This window comes from Ranitomeya variabilis, chromosome 7 (genome assembly GCF_051348905.1).
Source record: "Ranitomeya variabilis isolate aRanVar5 chromosome 7, aRanVar5.hap1, whole genome shotgun sequence".
NCBI lineage: Eukaryota > Metazoa > Chordata > Amphibia > Anura > Dendrobatidae > Ranitomeya > Ranitomeya variabilis.
In genome coordinates, this window is record NC_135238.1 from 199,417,486 (window position 1) to 199,441,133 (window position 23,648).

Genomic DNA, 23,648 nt, shown 5'->3' on the forward strand with positions numbered 1-23,648 from the left:
GAAACCTACCTTTTTTTAGGTTATATACTGTTTGGTCACTTTAGACAATTATTTTGAATAATTCTATGTATTTTGTAACTTGGAGCGGCCATATGTATAGGCAGTTTTTGATCTGAGGGTAGATCTGTTTTGGTTCCCCTCCAGTGTATTTCTATGTATTAATGATCTGTCCTTTGTTGTAATAAGTTATTGAATAAATATTATGTTTTATGATTGAATTTTGGTTCTCTTCATTTTTGCCAGTTGTTTAATTATGACAAGGCATTAAGTGGTTCTAGTTAAGCTGAAGTGCCATTTTTTGCTATGAAAGGACAACTTTTAGTATAAACACATAATTTAGTTCCAATGACAACTATCAGAACTATGAATGCAGCTCTGGATAATACCGTCCGTAACTCAGGATCAGAAAGCAATGCCGCATTTTATGTAGATCATATGTAAATGTGATAAAAGCTGCTCAAATTAAAAAGTGTTTCTAGGGATCCTACCATTGCAACACAGGTCGCTTTGCCAAAAATGGTTCTATGCTGGTGCCACATTGCAGCATAATGCAGTTGAATAGGGGAACAGGGTCTCATTGGGACGGTAAGGTTACTACAACAAGCAAGTCATAAAAAATCTAACCGGTACTGACTTTTTTCAACTTACTTGTCATGGTACCCTAGGGATTACAACGAGACCCCATTCATCTACATTATGCTGCAACGTAGAAGCAGAACAGAGCGATCTTTGGTCATGTGACCTGCGTTGCACCCAAAGGTGCCCTGTATCACCACTCGAAATGACCCACGCTGACAAACAGAGCTGTACTTTAACGTTTAAGACATAACCCCATGCCATTGGATGTCCTGGAATAGGCCAGGACTGATGACGTCATCAGTGCAGGGGGTATGGGTGAGACATAGACTTTTCTGCAATGCTCTCCATAATGACTGGAGCAGCCATGCTACCAAATCTCAGCAGCAGGAAAACAGCTGCTTGCCTGGTAGTCAACAAATATGCTGAAGAAAAATTGCTCCCTTCTAGAATAATGAGGCTCCGTAGGAACCCGTTCTTATTGCTTTATATACTAAGCAAATAAAATATAGTAAGTGACCCGCTGACAGATACGCTTTACTGTAAAGTTAATGGATCAACCCTGCGAGGAACGTCCGCGCCACATAACAATGTCAGGGAAAGTACATTAAATCACAAACAAAAATGATTTTTGTGCTTATCCTGATTTTAGGTCAAAAAAGTGAAATCAACTCATTCATCACAGGAATGATCCCTTGTAATGCTTCCATGTTTAGCTTAATTTGGCACCTCTGGCCAGCTGCCCTACTAGCACCAAAAATAGTATTCCTCACCCAGCAGGTGATAAATAATAACTTCACTCGTGATTAATATCGCATATTTCTCAACCTGACTAATGTAGAAAACTTAGAAACCTGCAGAACAAGTGTGTGATAATTGTGAGAGCGGAGCTGCTTTTAAGGGAAGAAATCCACAGGAAAGGAAGCGTTTCCCCGTCGTCCGGCTGATCCTAAGAGGCCTCATTAAACGCCTCTCCGATACCCATTTGTACAGCGGAGGTGATCTCTTCTCCACAAGACTGAGCCTTAACTGTCTGCAAGAACACTTCGTCCTCTTCAACTGTGGTTGGAGCTCGATAAACTTTTCTGCCGGAATATTTTTACAATTCTACATATTAAAAATGCAAAGCTGCTTGCCCCTGAGGGCCTTATTTCACTCGTTTATGTCCTTTAGATGGAATGGATCAGCTATATTTTTTTTACTAATTAAAATAAAATACTGATGTATATTAATTTCATCTTTTTTTGAAAAGGGGGAACATTTCTCCTTGTGGAGAGTGACATTCCGGTTCTGGCATGCCAAGATAAGGAGGCATATTCGCTGTGCAATGCTCCTCTGGGAAATTTAATATGCAAATTGTATCTTCAGAGAGGAAGAGGACTTAAACTGTATAGCGCCACCTGTTGGAAGCAGCAATCCTACAAGTTGTCACTTTCCACAAGAGGAATGTTACCCCTTAGATCTCAGTCCAGAGCCTCTCGCCAAGCCAAATCAGTTCTCATACTTTGCACTGATGAGGGGCAACACCTCGAAACACTGTGTCTGCAAATTGAGATTCTGATTTGGCTTTTGTTCTAAAACACATTGCAAGGCTCCTTAAAGGGTCAATAGTGACTTGTAAGATTGCCGCTTCCAACAGGAGGCACTATAGAGTTCAAGTCCTGAGGAGGCCATTTGCATATCATTTTATGCATAATTTTCAGAGGCCAACATTTTTTTCTCGTTTCTATACTTGTGTATTGTGTATTGGGTGCAAAAGCTATCTTGCCTATTAAAATCATTCAGATATTTGATGTACAGCAGCCACTTGGACCATAGAAACCTGTAGTCTGAGTATAGTAGGCACGCTCTGGGTCCTGTGCAGAGGTGATTGTGCAGAGAGGGGGGAGATGAACTTTGAGAAATCTTTACTTAGATTGTAAGCTTGCGAGCAGGAGACCCTCACTCCTTATTTGAGCTATATGTTATTCGGTATTGTCTTTATGGTCTGTACAAGGCCCTTCTAAAATGTAAAGTGCTGCGGAATATGTTGGCGCAATAGAAATAAAATTATTATTACAGGCAATGATGGATCTTGTGTTATTTACAGTGCAAAGGTGATATCTGATGGTGCATGTAGACATGTCAATTTTGGCCCATCAACTCGTCCTAGCCCGGGTTCACATTGTGTTTGATCCCAAGTAAGTGGCTCCATAGGGCCTTACACCTGAAGCCCTAGAATATGGGAAACACGTTTGCTTTGACAGAGCCATTAACTGTAATGATGCAGAGTAATTGTGGGCAATTTCAGACAATATTTTACCACCGTATTTGCTTATTTGAAGCGGACTCCAAGACATGGTTGACTAAGCTTCAGTGACCAGATAAAACAAGTGACTCCATCTAAATCATTACAGTCAATAGCAACTCTGTCAGCGAACATGTCCAAACCCTGTTTTCCAGGGCTTGAGACAAGCCCCGATGGAGCCACGGACATGGATATCAAATGTGATTTGAACCCTGCCTTAACGAGCACCAACTATATTTCAAGTACGTCAGTGCTCATTTACTGGTCTGTACACAAGCTGACGAATATTGATGAGAAACAGAACAATCGTTAACCCTCCGTCACATACAATATTCGGACTAACGAGTTCACATACAATGTGCCTGTCAGGCGCCTGCTGGAAAAATACCTATAATATCTAATGTTTGCAATTTCAGTGCTCTAAAAGTGATCAGTGACCTTCATAGGGATGTAATAAAAGAGACTACACATAATCAGTTGCAAAAAAAACATTTACTTAACATAAAACTAATAACTATGAAATACAAACTTTTCAAAACTCCCGCCAAATAGTCCCCAGTTCGACTCTCTCAAAAAAATGTACAAAGAAAATTTTTGAACACAAACTTAATTTTAAGGTACCTTAAGTACTATTAAAAACATATTCAATCAGAAGTAGATGCTGAGGTTTCCCCAGAAAGGTCACACTTGCAGAGCAAATAGCAAGAATTACACACCATTTTTGCATGTGTCAGGCAAATTGCTTTATGACATTTGAGACATTCATAATTTGAAAGCCTTCTGGTTCCGCTTTCCGTTTGGCAGGTGGTGCATCTCCTTCTTTTGTGAGGTGGTGCAGATGGTGACTTTTCACCATCATCTTCTGGGCGGAACCTTTTGAGCTGAACTTGAAGGCGAGAGGGGATACCGATTGTTTTCACGCTTCTCCTGCGTAGCTCTCCAAGTACTAGTTCATGGGCCAATTTTTTCAGATACAATCGTCTACGGAGTGGTTCAAGCTTGTTTTCAAGATAAATCACTTGTGAATTTATACCACCCAAATTCAACATAGCAAAAAATATGACCATTGGCCAGCGTTTGATGTTTCTGCTGACGTTGAAAGTGGAGCACATCTGATCTGCTGTATCCACACCCCCTTTGGTGGCATTGTAAAATGTAATTATCTCCGGTTTTTTTTCTGCCCCAGTCCCAGGATCGATGGCAGCATCATTATGAAGTGTTGATAGAAGAAGTACGATTTTTTTGGCATGTGGTACATAGGAAACTAAAGCCTTTCCATTATGGAATGCAAACATACTGCTGTACTGTTGTCTCTCTTTCACACTTACAAACTGTGGCGGCAATTCCCTTTTGTTTTTTCTTACAGTTCCCACATATGACAGCTTCTGAATTTTCAGATAATCAATCAGATCACAACTTGTAAACCAATTGTCAACTGTAATATTGCGACCCGATCCAAATAAGGGTTCAGCCAGTCTTTTTACAACATCAATGGGTTTGTTGCTCACACAGTAAGGACCTTCTGAATGTTTTCCTGCATAAACTTCCAGGTTGTAAGTGTAGGTCTTACTGGCATCAACAAGGGCATACATTTTTATTCCATATTTGTTTGGCTTTGATGGAATATATTGACGAAAGGCACATCTACCACGAAAACCAGGGAGCATTTCGTCAATAGTGAGATTCTCTCCAGGGCAATAACTTTGTTTACAGTTTACAACAAATCTTTGAAATATATCACGAATTGGAGCAAGTCGGTCATGTGTTTTGCGTTCGGTTCGGGTAGTTCTGTCGTCAAACCGAAGGCAACGAATTAGAATCTTGAATCTGTTTATGGACATAACAAGGCTAAATTTTTCAACTCCATCCCCATCTTTACCCCAAAGTTCCTACAAACTTTGTCTATTTGCCCTATAAGCTCCTGCAAGTTACAGTAATACAAAAAAAGCACGCAGTTCTATTTCATCTGTGGGCTTGATGGTTCTGTTGCAGATGTACTTGTCCTTAATAATGTCTATATATTGGTTGGTATATGTGACAATAGAGTCCAGAATGTCATCTGTAAATATACTGTTCCAGCATTCAACTGCAGTTTTTGCATTACGTGCAGTTCCTATTACTGCAGGAAGGTGAGTAATAATGTTTAAAGGTTCCCTACGTTTTTTCTGGAATGGCTTCTTGTTCCATTTAGTATTTTTATCTTTTCCAATATAATATGATCCAACTTCTTCATCCTCACCACTGTCACCATCTTGCTCTGTTTCAGAATCCAGGACACATTCTTCCACCTCATCATGAGAATCAATCTCACTTTCCTCTCCTAAATCCTCATTCAGTGTGAGGTCTCTATCATCTAACAGCATGTTTGTTACTTCCTCAACATCAAGTTGTTTGGATAAATTGTACATTCTCCTCTCCATTTCAGCAGATAATCTGAAGCAAGAGAAGGAATATGTTAGGGAACTACTGTATATGCCTGAGCAGCACACTTTCTTTTATAAAATCTCCCTTATTTCTATGAAATATCCTCACATTTTGTGCTATACATTCATAAAACAAGCTAAATAAACTATTGTGATGAATAAAAACATAAAATACCAACCTTACTGAATGTGACGTATTCACATACAATGAGCCTGAGAGATCTGTGCAGCTATATCCTCTCCCCTGAAGCTCTGAAATCCAACTGTGATATCAGGTTTCACAGACCTTCAAGAGACAGGAGACTACCTGGAGGGAGGGGCTTTCCTCACAATCTGGTGAGGAAGGAGAAATGAAAGTAAAAGAGAAGCGCCTGTCAGATCAGTTGTATGTGACGGAGGGTTAAGGAGATCCTTCTGACTCATGTTGTCGGCAGCATATTCCCTTGTAAGGTGCTTGCCGGACACATAGTGGATGGGAGATATGTATCACAGAGGTGGCTGTCCTCTGTGATATAAACCTGGAGTAATGCTGTAGCAAACATAGTACTAAGAGGGGTTAATCATCTACATTAGGGCCAGGTCTTACTATGAGTATCTGAAGAGTTAGGGCGGGACAGCTGCTCACCATATCTCCACCTCAGGGTGTGGTTTACATGGTAAAATAGGACCTGTTCATATCACACAGGGTTCTGTGTATAGAGGTGTGCAGACCTCCTGGATTGTCTGGCTTTGCTAAAGGACTAAAGGTACCTTCACACGAAGCGACTTTACAACGAGAACGACAACGATCTGATCGCTGCAGCGTCGCTGTTTACATCGCTGGAGAGATGTCAAACACAAAAGCTCCAGAACGACGCAGGAGCGATCCTGTGACGTAGCGGTGACGCACTTATCGTTCTCACAGGTCGTTAGCTCCATGTTTAACATTGCTGGCATCGTTGTTTTTGCTGTCAAACACGACGATACACGCCGATCTGACGACCAAAGAAAGTTCTGAACTTTAATCAACGACCAGCGATATCACAGCAGGATCCAGATCGCTGCTGCGTGTCAAATACAACGAGATCGCTATCCAGGACGCTGCAACGTCACGGATCGTTGTCGTTCTCGTTGTAAAGTCGTTTCGTGTGAAGGTACCTTTAGAAACTGGACTCTATGTCAAGTGGGAGAACCCGCACTATTGTATGGATGGTTTACTTTATGTTTCACTTTGTGCCAAGACAAGGGCTGTATTTAAGCTTTTCTGAGGAGTGAAATAAACCAACTGGACTTTTAAATAGAAACAGTTCATGTGATACCAAGTGAATAGCATTGTTACACCCTGTTTATTCAGAACAATGTCCTGCTGTTGTTTTTTTTGCTGCCAGAAAAATTTGTTTGCTTGTTGATTTCAGACATGTTTACATAAGGCACTAGTAAGGAACTAGCTTTCTTCTCACCGATCGGCCAATCCAAGTGATCCATATTCCTGTCTGACAACATGAGATGACAACCGAAAAGTGTTCTCACCAGAACACAAAGAATCAGCCCATTGTGAGGCTCAGTGGCCAGAGTGAAAACTATAAGATTTCAGGATATTTTTAAAAATAAAATGTTCCTATGGAAATTTAAAGAAAAAAAATCTTAAAATTGTGTTTAACTTGCTGCAACAGGTCATTTTCTGAATACACATTCCATTTAACTCCTTCCTGACAGATGTGAAAGTACATCATAATTGGGGTCCCAGAATATGGAATGGGCTCGAAAGCTGAGCCTGCACTATACTAAGAAAATGACAGCTGTTTTGCATATGCGACAGCTTATTGTAGCAGCAGCAACCAGAGAAAGCTCCAATCACTGCTGTTTATTTAAATGCCGCTGTCAATCTCTAATAGCAGCATTTATATAGCGCGTACGCCCATTAGCCCCCCAAAGCGATCGTGAACAAATCAAAGGATTGTCATGGCAGCCAGGGCTCTGCTGACGGCCCCAAGGTTGCCATCTTTGTCCCCCTGTGAAGTCCAGCCTGTGGATGAGCTTCATAGATGAACATCATGTTAACTGATCACTGCAAAATAAATATACATAAAAAAACTAAAACAAATAGGAAAAAAACTACACAAGTTTGGTATTGCTGTAATTGTACCGACATGAAGAATCATACTGCCAGGTCATTTTTACAGCACAATAAATGTCATAAAAAATAGTGGCATTGTAAGACTTTTTATTTTTTGCAATTTTACCACATTTAAAAATTTATACCCTTTCTTCAGTACATTGAATGGTTAAAAAAAAAAAAAATCAGGCCCACATGTGGCTATGTCAATGGAAAAATGAAAAACTTATGGCTCTCGGAAGGAAGGGAGGAAAAAATAAAAGTGCAAAAAAATTAAAAATCACAGTAATTAAAGGGATTTGCAGGACTGAAAAAAAAAAAATCTACCGTACATATTTTTCTGGAAAAAGTGCCAACAATGGATTGGATCTGCAATGTAAAATATGTAGATAATCCAGCTCCAATAAATGATGAAAGTCTTTATTAATCCAAAGTTAAAAGGATAATCCAAAACACGTAGTGGACATGTAGGTGAAAGCAAATTTACGGCAACGTGTTTCGATCCATAAGGATCTTACTCATGCCTTAAGGTTTTACAAAGTGAGTACTACACATATAATAACAATTGACCAATCACAGTACTCAGCACAATCATGTGATTAGCCCGGAAAGGTCCTAAACACATAAAACATTATAGTAAAATGCTAGTGCAATATCTTACATAAAAAGTACGAAAGAACAACCTTAAAATATCAACAGTAATGGTACAATATTTCATTTCTTTTGTTTAAGCCTGCGGGAAAACGAGTATTGAGACTATATATCCAAAACGCCTCTCTGGTAAGAAGACATCTTTTCATATCTCCACCGCGGCTTTGCGGATATACTTTCTCAATACCATGTACTCTTAAATCAGAAATATCACCGTTATGTTTGATGCCAAAGTGTCTTGACACCATAGAAATATTTTTATGTGATGGATTGGATCTGCCATAGCAGGCTAACTGCTTTTACTTGAATGATGAGCTGCAGTACCAGCTTCAGTCTGTGGACAGATGTGGTGCGGTTTCCAGAACAAAAAAAGTTTATTTTGACAGACTCTTTACAACCTTTTTAAACGAATGTGTGCCACTGACTTAACTTCATACTGATGTAATATGCTCAGATCAGAGGTGGGGGAGGAAAGGGGTGTATACCTTAGGCCATATTTATTTAGCTCCCCAGATAACATTTTAAGTTGATTTTGAGTGTTTGGTTACTCTGCAGATCTAACACCTTATTTTACTGCTCATAACTTGACAAATGATAAGTCAATGTTGTTTGCTGATAGCGTAATCGCACCCTAGGTCAAAAGGTAAGCTACTTCTGACCTGTGTGACATGGACACTTCTCAAGCAACCAACCTTTGCTTACTTTAAGACATGAGGAATGTAACTCAATATCCTCAGGGTTATATCCGAGCTAGGAATGGAGTACAGTAATACATTATGCTATGAATCGTGAGTCTTGGGATCGGAGACATTCATTATTCTACTCATTTTATCCAATTGTAAGCCGCCCACAATCACAAATGTTCTTTCTAAAGATGCCGTAAATAAACAACATCAGACCCAAAAGAAAAATGATTACAAAACAACTAATAGCAAGTGTGGAAATAAGCCGATCATTGTGGGTCCAGGATCTCTATACCGCCAATAACTAAATTCTATTGCCAGGGAAAGTCATATCCAACCATATACAGGTCCTTCTCAAAAAATTAGCATATAGGGTTAAATTTCATTATTTACCATAATGTAATGATTACAATTAAACTTTCATATATTATAGATTCATTATCCACCAACTGAAATTTGTCAGGTCTTTTATTGTTTTAATACTGATGATTTTGGCCTACAACTCCTGATAACCCAAAAAACCTGTCTCAATAAATTAGCATATCAAGAAAAGGTTCTCTAAACTACCTATTACCCTAATCTTCTGAATCAACTAATTAACTCTAAACACATGCAAAAGATACCTGAGGCTTTTAAAAACTCCCTGCCTGGTTAATTACTCAAAACCCCCATCATGGGTAAAGGTACCGTCACACTAGGCGATATCGCCAGCGATCCGTGACGTTGCAGCGACCTGGATAGCGATATCGCTGTATTTGACACGCAGCAGCGATCTGGATCCCGCTGTGAAATTGCTGGTCGCTGCTAGAAGGTCTGCACTTTATTTGGTCGCTAGGTCGCCGTGTATCGCCGTGTTTGACAGCAAAAGCAAGGATACCAGCGATATTTTACACTGGTAACCAGGGTAAACATCGGGTTACTAAGCGCAGGGCCGCGCTTAGTAACCCGATGTTTACCCTGGTTACCAGCGTAAAAGTTAAAAAAACAAACAGCACATACTCACCTGCGCGTCCCCCAGCCTCTGCTTCCTGACACTGACTGAGCGCCGGCCCTAAACTGAAAGTGAAAGCACAGCGGTGACGTCACCGCTCTGCTGTTAGGGCCGGAGCTCAGTCAGTGTCAGGAAGCAGAGGCCGGGGGACGCGCTGGTGAGTATGTGCTGTTTGTTTTTTTAACTTTTACGCTGGTAACCAGGGTAAACATCGGGTTACTAAGCGCGGCCCTGCGCTTAGTAACCCGATGGTTACCCGAGGACCTCGGCATCGTTGGTCGCTGGAGAGCGGTCTGTGTGACAGCTCTCCAGCGACCAAACAGCGACGCTGCAGCGATCGGCATCGCTGTCGCTATCGCTGCAGCGTCGCTTAATGTGACGGTACCTTAAGACTAGCGACCTGACAGATGTCAAGAAGGCCATCATTGACACCCTCAAGCAAGAGGGTAAGACCCAGAAAGAAATTTCTCAACAAATAGGCTGTTCCCAGAGTGCTGTATCAAGGCACCTCAATGGTAAGTCTGTTGGAAGGAAACAATGTGGCAGAAAACGCTGTACAACGAGAAGAGGTGACCGGACCCTGAGGAAGATTGTGGAGAAGGACCGATTCCAGACCTTGGGGAACCTGAGGAAGCAGTGGACTGAGTCTGGTGTGGAAACATCCAGAGCCACCGTGCACAGGCGTGTGCAGGAAATGGGCTACAGGTGCCGCATTCCCCAGGTAAAGCCACTTTTGAACCATAAACAGCGGCAGAAGCGCCTGACCTGGGCTACAGAGAAGCAGCACTGGACTGTTGCTAAGTGGTCCCAAGTACTTTTTTCTGATGAAAGCAAATTTTGCATGTCATTCGGAAATCAAGGTGCCAGAGTCTGGAGGAAGACTGGGGAGAAGGAAATGCCAAAATGCCTGAAGTCCAGTGTCAAGTACCCACAGTCAGTGATGGTGTGGGGTGCCATGTCAGCTGCTGGTGTTGGTCCACTGTGTTTCATCAAGGGCAGGGTCAATGCAGCTAGCTATCAGGAGATTTTGGAGCACTTCATGCTTCCATTGGCTGAAATGCTTTATGGAGATGAAGATTTCATTTTTCAGCACGACCTGGCACCTGCTCACAGTGCCAAAACCACTGGTAAATGGTTTACTGACCATGGTATTACTGTGCTCAATTGGCCTGCCAACTCTCCTGACCTGAACCCCATAGAGAATCTGTGGGATATTGTGAAGAGAAAGTTGAGAGACGCAAGACCCAACACTCTGGATGAGCTTAAGGCCGCTATTGAAGCATCTTGGGCCTCCATAACATCTCAGCAGTGTCACAGGCTGATTGCCTCCATGCCACGCCGCATTGAAGCAGTCATTTCTGCCAAAGGATTCCCGACCAAGTATTGAGTGCATAACTGAACATTATTATTTGATGGTTTTTTTGTTTGTTATTAAAAAACACTTTTATTTGATTGGACGGGTGAAATATGCTAATTTATTGAGACAGGTTTTTTGGGTTATCAGGAGTTGTATGCCAAAATCATCAGTATTAAAACAATAAAAGACCTGACAAATTTCAGTTGGTGGATAATGAATCTATAATATATGAAAGTTTAATTGTAATCATTACATTATGATAAATAATGAAATTTAACACTATATGCTAATTTTTTGAGAAGGACCTGTATTATTACTGTAGGAGAAATGTTGTATTAGGCTCTGTTCACATTCCATTTGTCTGTTCCAATATTTTGGTGCAAATTTCTGGAGCAAAAGAGTGATGCATAAAATGTATCATTTAGCCAATTATGTGGCTCATTTTAAAATCCTGTCTAGGCGAACCTTGGGATGTCTTAAAAATGGAGAGCAACTTCAGCAACTTTTACAAAATAGTAACACGGCGTCTGCTAGGCCTTTAACATCTTGGCAGCATCCACCGTACCTGTAGAGATATGCCCACTTACTGTATGGCGTGGGCACAGGATCAGGTGTTACACAGCCAGCCCCAACAGTAAAATCACCAATGGTCACAGCAACATTGGGGGGTGAGCTGCTTACAACAGCTTTTCAACTTTCCGGTGATGTGATCGATTGTTGCATTGGTAGTCTGGGGGTCTACTGAAGACCCCTTGGTCTGCCACGTTGAAGGTCTACTAACAATCAAAAAAAGAGCAAGGTCCATGTTCTCCCCTGTACTTTTTGCCATGTTGGAATTAGATTGGACTGGAGCGGCGCTGGAAACTGAGAAAGACAGCAATCGGTATCTCACTCGCACTACTGTACATACATATCTAGACAGGTTTAGGGAACAACATTTTTTTGTAGAAGTGCTTCTTTAATACAAATGGCACAATTGAAAAAAAATAATTCAAATAAAGATATAATTTGGTTTAGTCATAAGTATAATTATCGAAACTAACAAAAAATAGAAAACGTAAAAACAAAGCAGCGGTGTCTGAAAGGATAAAGTTCAAGAAGAAAAAAGAAAAACAAATCATGGCAAAAAAGAGCAAGGCCTATGATCACAAAAAAATGTTGCAAAAGGATTTTAAAAAATTCTTCTAAATTGCTTAAAAAAATGAAAAACTCCAAAAACTCCTCCCAAAAAAGCAGTTCCAGAAGCAGTTTCCACTTGAAAAGCTGGTCGTTTTGGAAAGCCTCAAAGCTGTGTCCAGATATTCTTATAGTCCCTACTTTCCTATTGCCAACATTTTTGACAATTTAAAAAAAAAAAAAAAAAGAAAGTATCAGAGTTTGGCAACAACTATGAGGAAAAAGCCCAAAAGTAGTTGTGTTATTTTTACTTAACCAGATTACGGCTACACTTCCATCTTTGGGATGCTAATCTGTTACAGGGACTAATCACCTTGTAAACACGCAGATTTTCTGAGTTCTTGCTTGTTAAACCCTGAAAACAGTAGTTCTACCAAGTCTTGCTGCCTGATGTATAACACTATAATCCCTGGAGTGTGATGCAAATGACCTCTCCTTTGTTCCTCTCCTGTCAAGATCTGAAGCCATTATTTGCTACATCTCTAGAGGTTTGGAACAGGGGATTTGGGGAAGATCAAAAAGAAGGAAGTGTAGTTCTCATGCATTTGTTTTCCATTTATTATAATGCAGATAAGAGTTCAGTTCTATGAATACTTTTGAGTGCAATACAAAGGATTATCTATTGCATGTATTGTAGACAGCGAAATTCTGTTACAGTAATATGCCAATTCTCATGGTAGATTTCTCAAAAAATTCATAATTTGGAAACCCTAGGGCCTAGGGCAATGTTGGGCCCTTGGATAATCTTAAAGAAGAGCCGGCCGAACTGTCCCTGTCGTGATCTTCGAAATAGTTCTGTTCGATCCTTCGGCAAAAGGCGACGAGGTTGCTGTAGTTTTTCACTTTTTCGCGGAGTTCATCGTTAGTCAGCTGAGTGGTGAGGATTGTGAACAGATGTCCGAATACCAGAGCATCCAGCTCAGTGGGTCTACGAGAGTTGGACAAGAAACAGATCAGTGCAGTGTTCAAGTCAAAACCATCTGTGATTTCTCCTAATGAGGCAAAAACATGTAAAATAAATTCAGAAAATTTTTCCTTCCAGATTAACTCCTTTGAAGACTCGGGGTACATCAGTGGTACATTAGCTCGTTCCCCAAACAAGGTGTTAAAATGGAGATACCATACTTATCACTCCCCAGGGAATCAATTTGGTTTTTTTTGGTGGGGACTCACGTTTTGAAATTAATTTAAAATTCCCATACGTTTCGGCACTCAAAATGAGAACCACGGAACCATGGATGGAAGAGAGAGCGTTTTTTGCGTCTGTAGCTAAATACACATTACATTTAGGTTGTCCAATCTTACAGACTTTAGGAGGAAACCGCCTTAAATCTAAACCATATCAACTGTTCAGCCGCCCTTCATTCCTCAGATGTCAGGTGAAAAAGGATTAAACATGTTGAATTTCAACATGCCGATCTTTTGTTTTCAAGGGAACCACTTCTCCCTACTAAAAACATGCCTGCCTGCCCAAGTGTGAATGTGTAAGGATGAAATCAGGTGCCCGTCAGTTTTTGAACTTTTTTTTGTTTTGTTTTCGACTACTGAACAACCCTTTTTAAATGCTAAAGTGACCCAAATGGTAAAAAAACCTGATACCAAATTCTGATAAGACATTTTTGTAACCAGTAAATCAAGTGTGTGGGTCCCGTAATACTTCACAATGTACAATTATTGTATACTAGATGGTGGCCCAATTCTAAAGCATCGGGTATTCTAGAATATGTATGTAGTTTATTTATGAAGATTTAAGAATAATGCAATGAATACACAGGATTTTCCGGGTAAAATATATACATTATCAGTGAAGCGGTGTTTAAATCCCGCGCCAATATCACTGATTGGTCGCGGCCGGCCGGGAGCGACCAATCAGCGATATTGGCTCGAGATTTTAACCCCGCTGCGCTGATTGGTCGCTCCCGGCCAGCCGCGACCAATCAGCGAAGCGTGGTTCAAATCCCGTGCCAATTCGTGGCCGGACTGTGCCTGTCGCTGATTGGTCTCGCCAACGGCCCGCCACCAATCAGCAACGCGGGATTTCCGTTACAGACAAACAGACAGAATTAGACGATTATATAGTAGATACCCGATGAGTTAGAATCGGGCCACCATCTAGTATTCATATAAACATTGGTGCTTACATTTATGTTTTAACCCATTGGACACACGGCCATGGTTTTTCTCCTGTCTTTATTTTGAGAGTCAAAACCTTATTAGTCATCTATTGCTATATGACAGCTTGTTTTCTACAGGATGACTTATAGTTTTCAAAGACACCATTTATTTTACCATATGATAAACTTAAAAACGGAGAAAATTTGATTCTCTCCCTTACACACTGTCCTCCATGTTGTTCTCTCTCACAGACTGTCCTCCATGTTATTCTTTCCCTCACACACTGTCCTCCATGTTATTCTCTCCTTCACAGACTGTCCTTCATGTTATTCTCCCTCACAGACTGTCCTCTGTTATTCTCGCCCTCAGACTTTCATCCATGTTATTCTCTTCCTCACAGACTGTCCTCCATGTTATTCTCTTCCTCACAGACTGTCCTCCATGTTATTCTCTCCCTCACAGACTGTCCTCCATGTTATTCTCTCCCTCACAGACTGTCCTCCATGTTATTCTCGCTCTCACAGACTGCCATTCATGTTATTCTCGCCCTCACAGACTGTCCTCCATGTTATTCTTCCTCACACACTGTCCTCCATGTTACTCTCTCCCTCACAAACTGTCCTCCATGTTATTCTCTCCCTCAGACTGTTCTCCATGTTATGCTCTCCCTCACACACTGTCCTCCATGTTATTCTCTCCCTCACATACTGTCCTCCATGTTATTCTCTCCCTCACAGACTGTCCTCCATGTTATTCTCCCCCTCACAGACTGACCTCCATGTTATTCTCTCCCTCACAGACTGTCCTCCATGTTATTCTCGCCCTCACAGACTGTCCTCCATGTTATTCTCTCCTTCACAGACTGCCATTCATGTTATTCTCGCCCTCACAGACTGTCCTCCATGTTATTCTCCCTCACACACTGTCCTCCATGTTACTCTCTCCCTCACAAACTGTCCTCCATGTTATTCTCTCCCTCAGACTGTTCTCCATGTTATTCTCTCCCTCACACACTGTCCTCCATGTTATTCTCTCCCTCACACACTGTCCTCCATGTTATTCTCCCCCTCACAGACTGACCTCCATGTTATTCTCGCCCTCACAGACTGTCCTCCATGTTATTCTCGCCCTCACAGACTGTCCTCCATGTTATTCTCTCCCTCACAGACTGTCCTCCATGTTATTCTCGCCCTCACAGACTGTCCTCCATGTTATTCTCTCCCTCACAGACTGTCCTCCATGTTATTCTCTCCCTCACAGACTGTCCTCCATGTTATTCTCTCCCTCACAGACTGTCCTCCATGTTATTCTCGCCCTCACAGACTGTCCTCCATGTTATTCTCTTCCTCACAGACTGTCCTCCATGTTATTCTCTCCCTCACAGACTGTCCTCCATGTTATTCTCTCCCTCACAGACTGTCCTCCATGTTATTCTTTCCCTCACAGACTGTCCTCCATGTTATTCTCTCCCTCAGACTGACCTCCATGTTATTCTCTCCCTCACAGACTGCCATTCATGTTATTCTCGCCCTCACAGACTGTCCTCCATGTTATTCTCCCTCACACACTGTCCTCCATGTTACTCTCTCCCTCACATACTGTCCTCCATGTTATTCTCTCCCTCAGACTGTTCTCCATGTTATTCTCTCCCTCACACACTGTCCTCCATGTTATTCTCTCCCTCACAGACTGTCCTCCATGTTATTCTCTCCCTCACACACTGTCCTCCATGTTATTCTCTTCCTCACAGACTGTCCTCCATGTTATTCTCTCCCTCACAGACTGTCCTCCATGTTATTCTCTCCCTCACAGACTGTCCTCCATGTTATTCTTTCCCTCACAGACTGTCCTCCATGTTATTCTCTCCCTCAGACTGACCTCCATGTTATTCTCTCCCTCACAGACTGTCCTCCATGTTATTCTCTCCCTCACAGACTGCCATTCATGTTATTCTCGCCCTCACAGACTGTCCTCCATGTTATTCTCCCTCACACACTGTCCTCCATGTTACTCTCTCCCTCACATACTGTCCTCCATGTTATTCTCTCCCTCACAGACTGTCCTCCATGTTATTGTCTCCCTCACACACTGTCCTCCATGTTATTCTCTCCCTCACACACTGTCCTCCATGTTATTCTCTCCCTTACACACTGTCCTCCATGTTATTCTCGCCCTCACAGACTGTCCTCCGTGTTATTCTCTCCCTCACAGACTGTCCTCCATGTTATTCTCTCCCTCACACACTGTCCTCAATGTTATTCTCTCCCTCACAGACTGTCCTTCATGTTATTCTCGTTCTAGTATATGTATGTAGTTTATTTATGAACGCTGATTGGTCGAGGCCGACCGGGCGAGACCAATCAGCGACGCGGGATTTCGGTTACAGACAAAAAAAAACCCTTAGACAATTATATATTTAGATTTACTTCTTTTGTGCACTACAATCACCCGCCACAACTAGTCACAAATGACTGTTATCCATGTTATTCTCTCCCTCACAGACTGTCCTCCATGTTATTCTCTTCCTCACAGACTGTCCTCCATGTTATTCTCTTCCTCACAGACTGTCCTCATTGTTATTCTCTCCCTCAGACTGTCCTCATTGTTATTCTCTCCCTCACAGACTGTCCTCCATGTTATTCTCTCCCTCACAGACTGACCTCCATGTTATTCTCTCCCTCACAGACTGTCCTCCATGTTATTCTCGCCCTCAGACTGTCCTCCATGTTATTCTCCCTCACACACTGTCCTCCATGTTACTCTCTCCCTCACAGACTGTCCTCCATGTTATTCTCTCCCTCACACACTGTCCTCCATGTTATTCTCTCCCTCACACACTGTCCTCCATGTTATTCTCTTCCTCACAGACTGTCCTCCATGTTATTCTCTTCCTCACAGACTGTCCTCCATGTTATTCTCTCCCTCACAGACTGTCCTTCATGTTATTCTCGTTCTAGTATATGTATGTAGTTTATTTATGAACGCTGATTGGTCGAGGCCGACCGGGCGAGACCAATCAGCGACGCGGGATTTCGGTTACAGACAAAAAAAAACCCCTTAGACAATTATATATATAGATTTACTTCTTTTGTGCACTACAATCACCCGCCAAGACTAGTCACAAATGACACAACCAGCTCTGCTACATCTGTATTGTAACGTTTCTCAATAAGACATTGTTATTGGGCTATTCTGACACTTAACTAAGATTTGTTGTAGTCATTGCCAATAAGGCTAAGTTCACACTAGGCGTTTTTGCAGCTTTTACGCGTTTATGAAATTTTCAGCTGCGTTTTACAGAGCCAGCAAAGCCTATAAGATTGCAGAAATCTCACGCACACAGCTTGTTTTTTTTGTCATCAGTTTTTTCGCACGTGGTTATTTGCACAATAGGAGCATCTTACTCCTTTCAGTGTTTTTTCAGCTCTTTTCTCCCACTGAAATGAATAGGTGGTGAAAAAAACTGCTAAAAAACACAGCAAAAACGCAGGTATCAGGTTTTGCTGCATTTTTTTGTGCCAAAACCTGATTCTATAAAATAGGACTTTTTTTGCCAACACTAAATTTTTTATCAGTATGCACAAGACACAAATCTAGCATGCCAAAACCGCATAAAAAAAAACATAAGAAAAAGTAAGAAAAACATGCTGAAAAACGCCAAGTGTGAACTCGCCCTAAATGTCATCTGTGAAGGGCTGTGAGAATTAAAAGGCGCCCTACAAACCATGTTACAGAGGTAAGATCTGAACACCGGCAATAAACAGGACTGTGGCCGTAGAAACAAACTAATTCTCATAACTGTCTATTTTATTTTTATTTTGCACAGAGAATTCAATGTACAGGTCAGTCATATATATCCAAAAAATAAATAAATACAACCGTTTTATTAAAGCTGGCTATTAATCAAGACAATGTTGTATCTGCTTCAACACCATTGTAGTGTAATACACAGGCCCGGGACCCGCTCGCAGCCAGTGGCTTGGGCTTTTTTGGCTTCCATGGATGGTAGAATAAGTGTCATGATGTGTTTTTAGTAAATATGACAGCATTTAGTGCAGACAACACAGGTTTATCATGTATACACATACAGGACTCGTACCAATAAGTAAGGGTGCAAGAACTATACCGCCACATATGGTGATACCGGATGGGAGTCTCAGCCCCCTGTCCTCGGCCTGACCAGTAGTGTGACAAGTGAAAACTGTTTCTCGCCCTTTCCGCTGGTGGGACAAGCTACATGAATCACCTGTCCTTTTGCAATGTCCCCCACAGCTCTGGTGCATAAGAAAGGAGAAGCACATCAAACACTTACAGACTCTTCTGCACTTTATGGGTCTCACATTCCTACCAAGTGAGAATGGGAACTACATAGCGGTGGCAGTCAGATCCATTTCTGTTGTGTAAATGTCTAAACAAATGGTAATAAACCTCACAGAAAAAAAAATCAAAGGGGAGAAGAGATTCTGTGAATGGTACCACTTCCACTTGACAGCCATGAATGCTGTGACCTTGTCACCCAAGCAGATGTCATCAGTAATACCTGCAGGTAACCCCGGCCCTCTGCAGGGGTATAACCGGACATGCTTTCATCGCCAATCTGCCCAGTTCTACATCAATATGGAAGTCTACAATATGTAAATATATATTTATTCTAGAACCACTTAATTACATGGAAACCCCAATGTTATTTATTAAAGGGATTGTCGAAACAGAATATATATTTATTAAATGGCCGGCTATTCACCTGGATGGCCACCATATAGTACCATCCATGAAGGGATGGCGCTATGTAATGTCATGGAGTCTCAGGAGCCAAATAAATCAGATAACCGTCTCCCTATGTTAAAGGTGTTGTACAAGGCTCTATTTACACTATATACATGTTATTACATAATTAACACGGTTGGAAAAAAAAAAAAAAAAAAATGTCCATCAGGTTCAACAGAGGGTTGGGACAAGACAAAGGGAAGGGGCACCATGCATCGCAACAATGCACGATCCGGTCTGTCCAAGACCAGCTAATCTTTCCCTCCTGATTTTATTGATCCACTAGATGAAACATTTAGAAAAGAACTGTACACATTTACATATTTATATTATTTTCTTCTAAAAGAAGCATTTAAGCCTTTTTTAAAAACAATCATAGGTTTCCTCTGTAACGGGCTCCTGAGGTAGACTATTCCATAGTTCTTAATGCGTCGCTAATGCAAGCCTATGGAGAAAAAACGCATCCTGCGGGCAACTTTGCAGGGTGCGTTTTTTTCTCCAAAACGACGCATTCCGACGTACAGCAAACAACGCTAGTGTGAAAGTAGCCTTATGGTAAAGAATACCTGGCTCCTCTGGAGATTCAACCTTTTTTTCTCCAGAAGGAAGGAGTGCCTCATTGTCATTGGAGGGAGTTACACGTAATAGCCTTGAATCATACTTGTTGTATGGCCATTTATGTACTTGTACAGGATAATCATGTCTCCCTTAGAAGTCTCTTCTTAAGACTAAATAAACTTACCGTAGTCATTTTAATCTTTCCTCATAACCAAGATCCTCCATGGTTTTGTGGCGCCTTCTTTACACTTTATCTCCCGGGCATCCCTTCTATGATCTGGTGCCCAGAACTGAACTGCACATCCCAGACGAGGTTGCACTAAAGCTTTGTAAAATGGTAGTATTACGTCTCTGTCTTCAGAGTCCATGCCCCTTATAATAGATGACAATATCCTGCTGGCCTTAGAAGCAGCTGATTGACATTGCATGCTGTTATTTAGCTTGTGATCTAGGCCCGGATTCTTCTCTACAAGGGACGCTCCTAGTTTTACTCTCCTAAAAATATATGATGCCTGCAGATTAGTGCCCAAGTGCATAATTTTACAGTTCCTGGTATTAAACCTCATCTGCCTCATGGATGCCCAAACACTCGTTTATCCGATCAGCCTGTTACTTATGAGCATCTTCCATAGACTGCACTATACTACCTAGATCAGTCAATCAGAACTTGTTTATTGGCTTGTCTACACCGACCGATAATAACCAATGGTAACAGAATGGTCGTTCCGACCCCGCACAGCATCATGTTATCGGCACCACATGCCCTGTATATATGGGCATTTATATGGGGGATGTGCTGCCTGTAACAATGATTTTTATGCTTGCATAAATTATCTTTTTTTTCTTGATCGGGTGCACCAGCATGTTTACACGGGTGGAACAAGCATTTTTACACCGATATTAGCTTGTCTAAATAATGCAACCCTTAAAGTCCATCTTCCCAGATTTCCTATAGATTGGCTCTCAGATTTATAATCCAACCTTGTTTAAGAAATTAGCCATTTGGAAAATACCCAGTGCGGGTTACTACTAGAGTAAAAAAAAAAAAATTGCAGGACCCTAGTCCAGTGCCATGTTGGTGGTCTGTGACCATTGGACCATAGCACTTCCAGCCTCCTACTACCTGTGCCATACCAGCACTTCTTCTGATTAGTAGGCCCAACAGAGACATTACATTGCCACATGTATGACATTGTAGGCGCCTGCTACTGAGAACGGGGACTGGAAATGCCAGTAAGTAGTGATGAGCGAGTATACTTGTTGCTCGGGTGGTCTCCAAGTATTTATTAGTGTTCGGAGATTTAGTTTTCATCGCTGCAGCTGAATGATTTACAGCTACTAGCCAGCCTGAGTACATGTGGGCGTTGCCTGGTTGCTAGGGAATCCCCACATGTAATCAGCCTGGCTAGTAGCTGTAAATCATTCAGCTGCCGCGATGAAAACTAAATCTCCGAACACTAACAAATACTCGGGGATCACCCGAGCAACGAGTACACTCGCTCATCACTAGTAGTGAGAAGTATGCAGGGCTCTGGTCTATGGACTGCATAAGTGGTCCCTGGTTTTGCCGAACGCTACCTAAAAATACAGTTTTCCTTTCACAAGTCTAAGAAAGCTAGATAATAACACATATACAGATGATTTTCTTCTACTTAGAGGAAAATGGACCTTGAGGGGATCACACACAGCAAATTAAAAAAAAAACAGTGAATGGAGCACAATCCGAGGTGAGGGCCATTGTAGCTAGACGTTGGCTTACATCTTATGCAGAATGGTACCTGACATTTGGTTCCTTTTTCATATTTGTACACGTTTTGATCTATCCACCCCCAGAATGATTCTGCTATATTCTCCCTGTTATATTACCATGAATGGGAGCAAGGAAATCCTACACATAAGCCACTTGTTACCCCTTTATGGAAAATCCAACCTGTTCCCCCATCATTCTAGTTATATTTAACCATAATGCATGACGACGACACATGTCCAATAAATTCTTGGAAAAATGGAGATAATGAAACCGACTTTCTAACTTTGTGCTAAATTGATCAATGGGATGAATACCATGGGAATAATTCCCTCTTGATGAGTTTAGAGTTGAATCGCTGCCATATGGCCGGCACTATATAACCGGCTTAATGGAATGAGGAGATAAGGTAGGATCATCAAGATGTATTGCAATGGCCTAATATGAAGAGTTTTCATTCTAGTCTAATGGCAGCTTATACTTCGGAATTGTGTTTTAATTTACAATGAGACATTGTCTGAGCCAATGGTGGAGTCTGCAAGGATACAACTAATGATGCGCAGAAACGGGAAGAACTGTACATACCGCACATATGTGAATACATCGTACTGCTACTATACGAAATACTAGCCCTTTGTATTACCGTCGATTCCTAATTGAGGCTCTGTGTAGTAACATCACTCCGGATGGAGAAATCTTATGATGCCGTTACAAGAGTTGATAACGAGTGTTCGTAGGAAATTCACAATTATTGACTGTGTATAGATGGTGGCGATAACACACAGAACGAGCAAAGTGCTCCGTCAGCAGTTGATCAGATTCGTTTATGCTACCCCAAAAAAAAAAAATCATAGTTATCGGCAGCAAAATACAAGGTATAAACGGATGATGTGATTGTTGTGTCCTCGTCATTCTTCATCTGCCTTTGTAAAAAAGTCGATAAACAAGTGTTGAATGCTTGTGTGTAGTTGCTCGAAGCTCGTTAATGGTGCATGGATGGGCCAAAATTGTCAAGTCTATGTGCACCAAAAACAATGCAGTTTGAAAATGGAGCAGCACCTTCCCAAACACAATAGTGCAGTGAATCCTGAGATTTTTGCATCGTTTCATACTCCGTACTGAGGGATCCTGTGGTACATGGGGCAGTGGCACAGCGGAAGCTTCATACAAGGATGTAGTGTTCTCCGCACTTCTGACCCAGGGGAGCGGATTTGTCTTCACCCAGCAGACAATACAGTGACAGATGAGGTCCTTTGTGTCTTTGATTTTTCAGCTCTTTTAATAATCTAGTAATCATCTTTTATTGTTTGTTTTTTTATTTATTTTTCCTAGCAAATGCTAATAAAACTGAAGGTACAGATCTCAATATTGCCTTTAATAAAATCTGCCATCACTTATGTGTGCCCATGTTTTTTGCATCCAGTAGAAACAAAATGGGTAAAGAAGGGAAAAAGAAATAACATATCATCAGACCAATATTTAGTATACCTACGCCATTAAAGTATTGGCCACCATCATCGGATATCTATGGCAAGATTTAGTCTATGAGGGGTGATAACGAAAGACAATCTCAGTGTTCCTGCTCCATACAGGTATAGGAACCTTAGAGAAGGTCACCCCTATGATGCCAAGGGAGGGAACTATATAAGAGCTGCACCCTCGTGGGTGGCTCTATCCTGTCCGTCTATTACATGGACGGCTGCTCATCCAAATGGCTCCACGTAATACAACACTTCTAATCAGCTAATCTGTAGAGTGAATTTTTCTAAGGGTTTGTCTTGAGGTCCTCCATGAAAGTTTGTTACCAAAAAAAAAAAAAAAATGTGCAAACCAAGAAATAAGTGATAGACTGTTACATATGTTGGACTATTAAAAGACAGATGAAAGTAAAGTTATTTTATTAACAAAAATACTTACTGCTTATTGAAGAAATATGGCTGGGTTCCTAACCTTTGTGAAAGGGCCTGGCAACACTGATCGACATCTTCATAGACCTGAGAAAAGGCAACCTAAAGCTGTATGACCGCTACATACATTTCTGGCATATCAAAATAGAATGTTATAAATGTATTTGGAATCTGGGAGCAAATCGGATCCACATCTATATCAAGAACTTAGAACGCAGATAGTGGAAAGGGGTCAAAGATACCATTTATTTGTACTGGGAATACTGGGAATTCCAACCTCCTCTCCACTGACCGCTACATGCAACAAAGCCCCGA

At 41.4% G+C, this 23,648-nt stretch overlaps 1 protein-coding gene across 1 annotated transcript in view; it reads right to left on the reverse strand.

Annotated features, from left to right (window-relative positions):
• Nucleotides 1-12,773: 12,773 nt before the first annotated feature.
• Nucleotides 12,774-23,648, reverse strand: part of MTX2 (metaxin 2) — a 98,157-nt gene continuing 87,282 nt past the window's right edge. Inside the window, exons 9-10 of the mRNA XM_077272644.1 lie at nt 23,344-23,420; nt 12,774-13,167 (exon numbers count right to left, since the gene is read on the reverse strand). Coding sequence (XP_077128759.1) covers nt 12,957-13,167; nt 23,344-23,420 — 288 coding nt within the window. The 3' untranslated portion in view covers nt 12,774-12,956. The remainder of the gene's footprint in view (nt 13,168-23,343; nt 23,421-23,648) is intronic.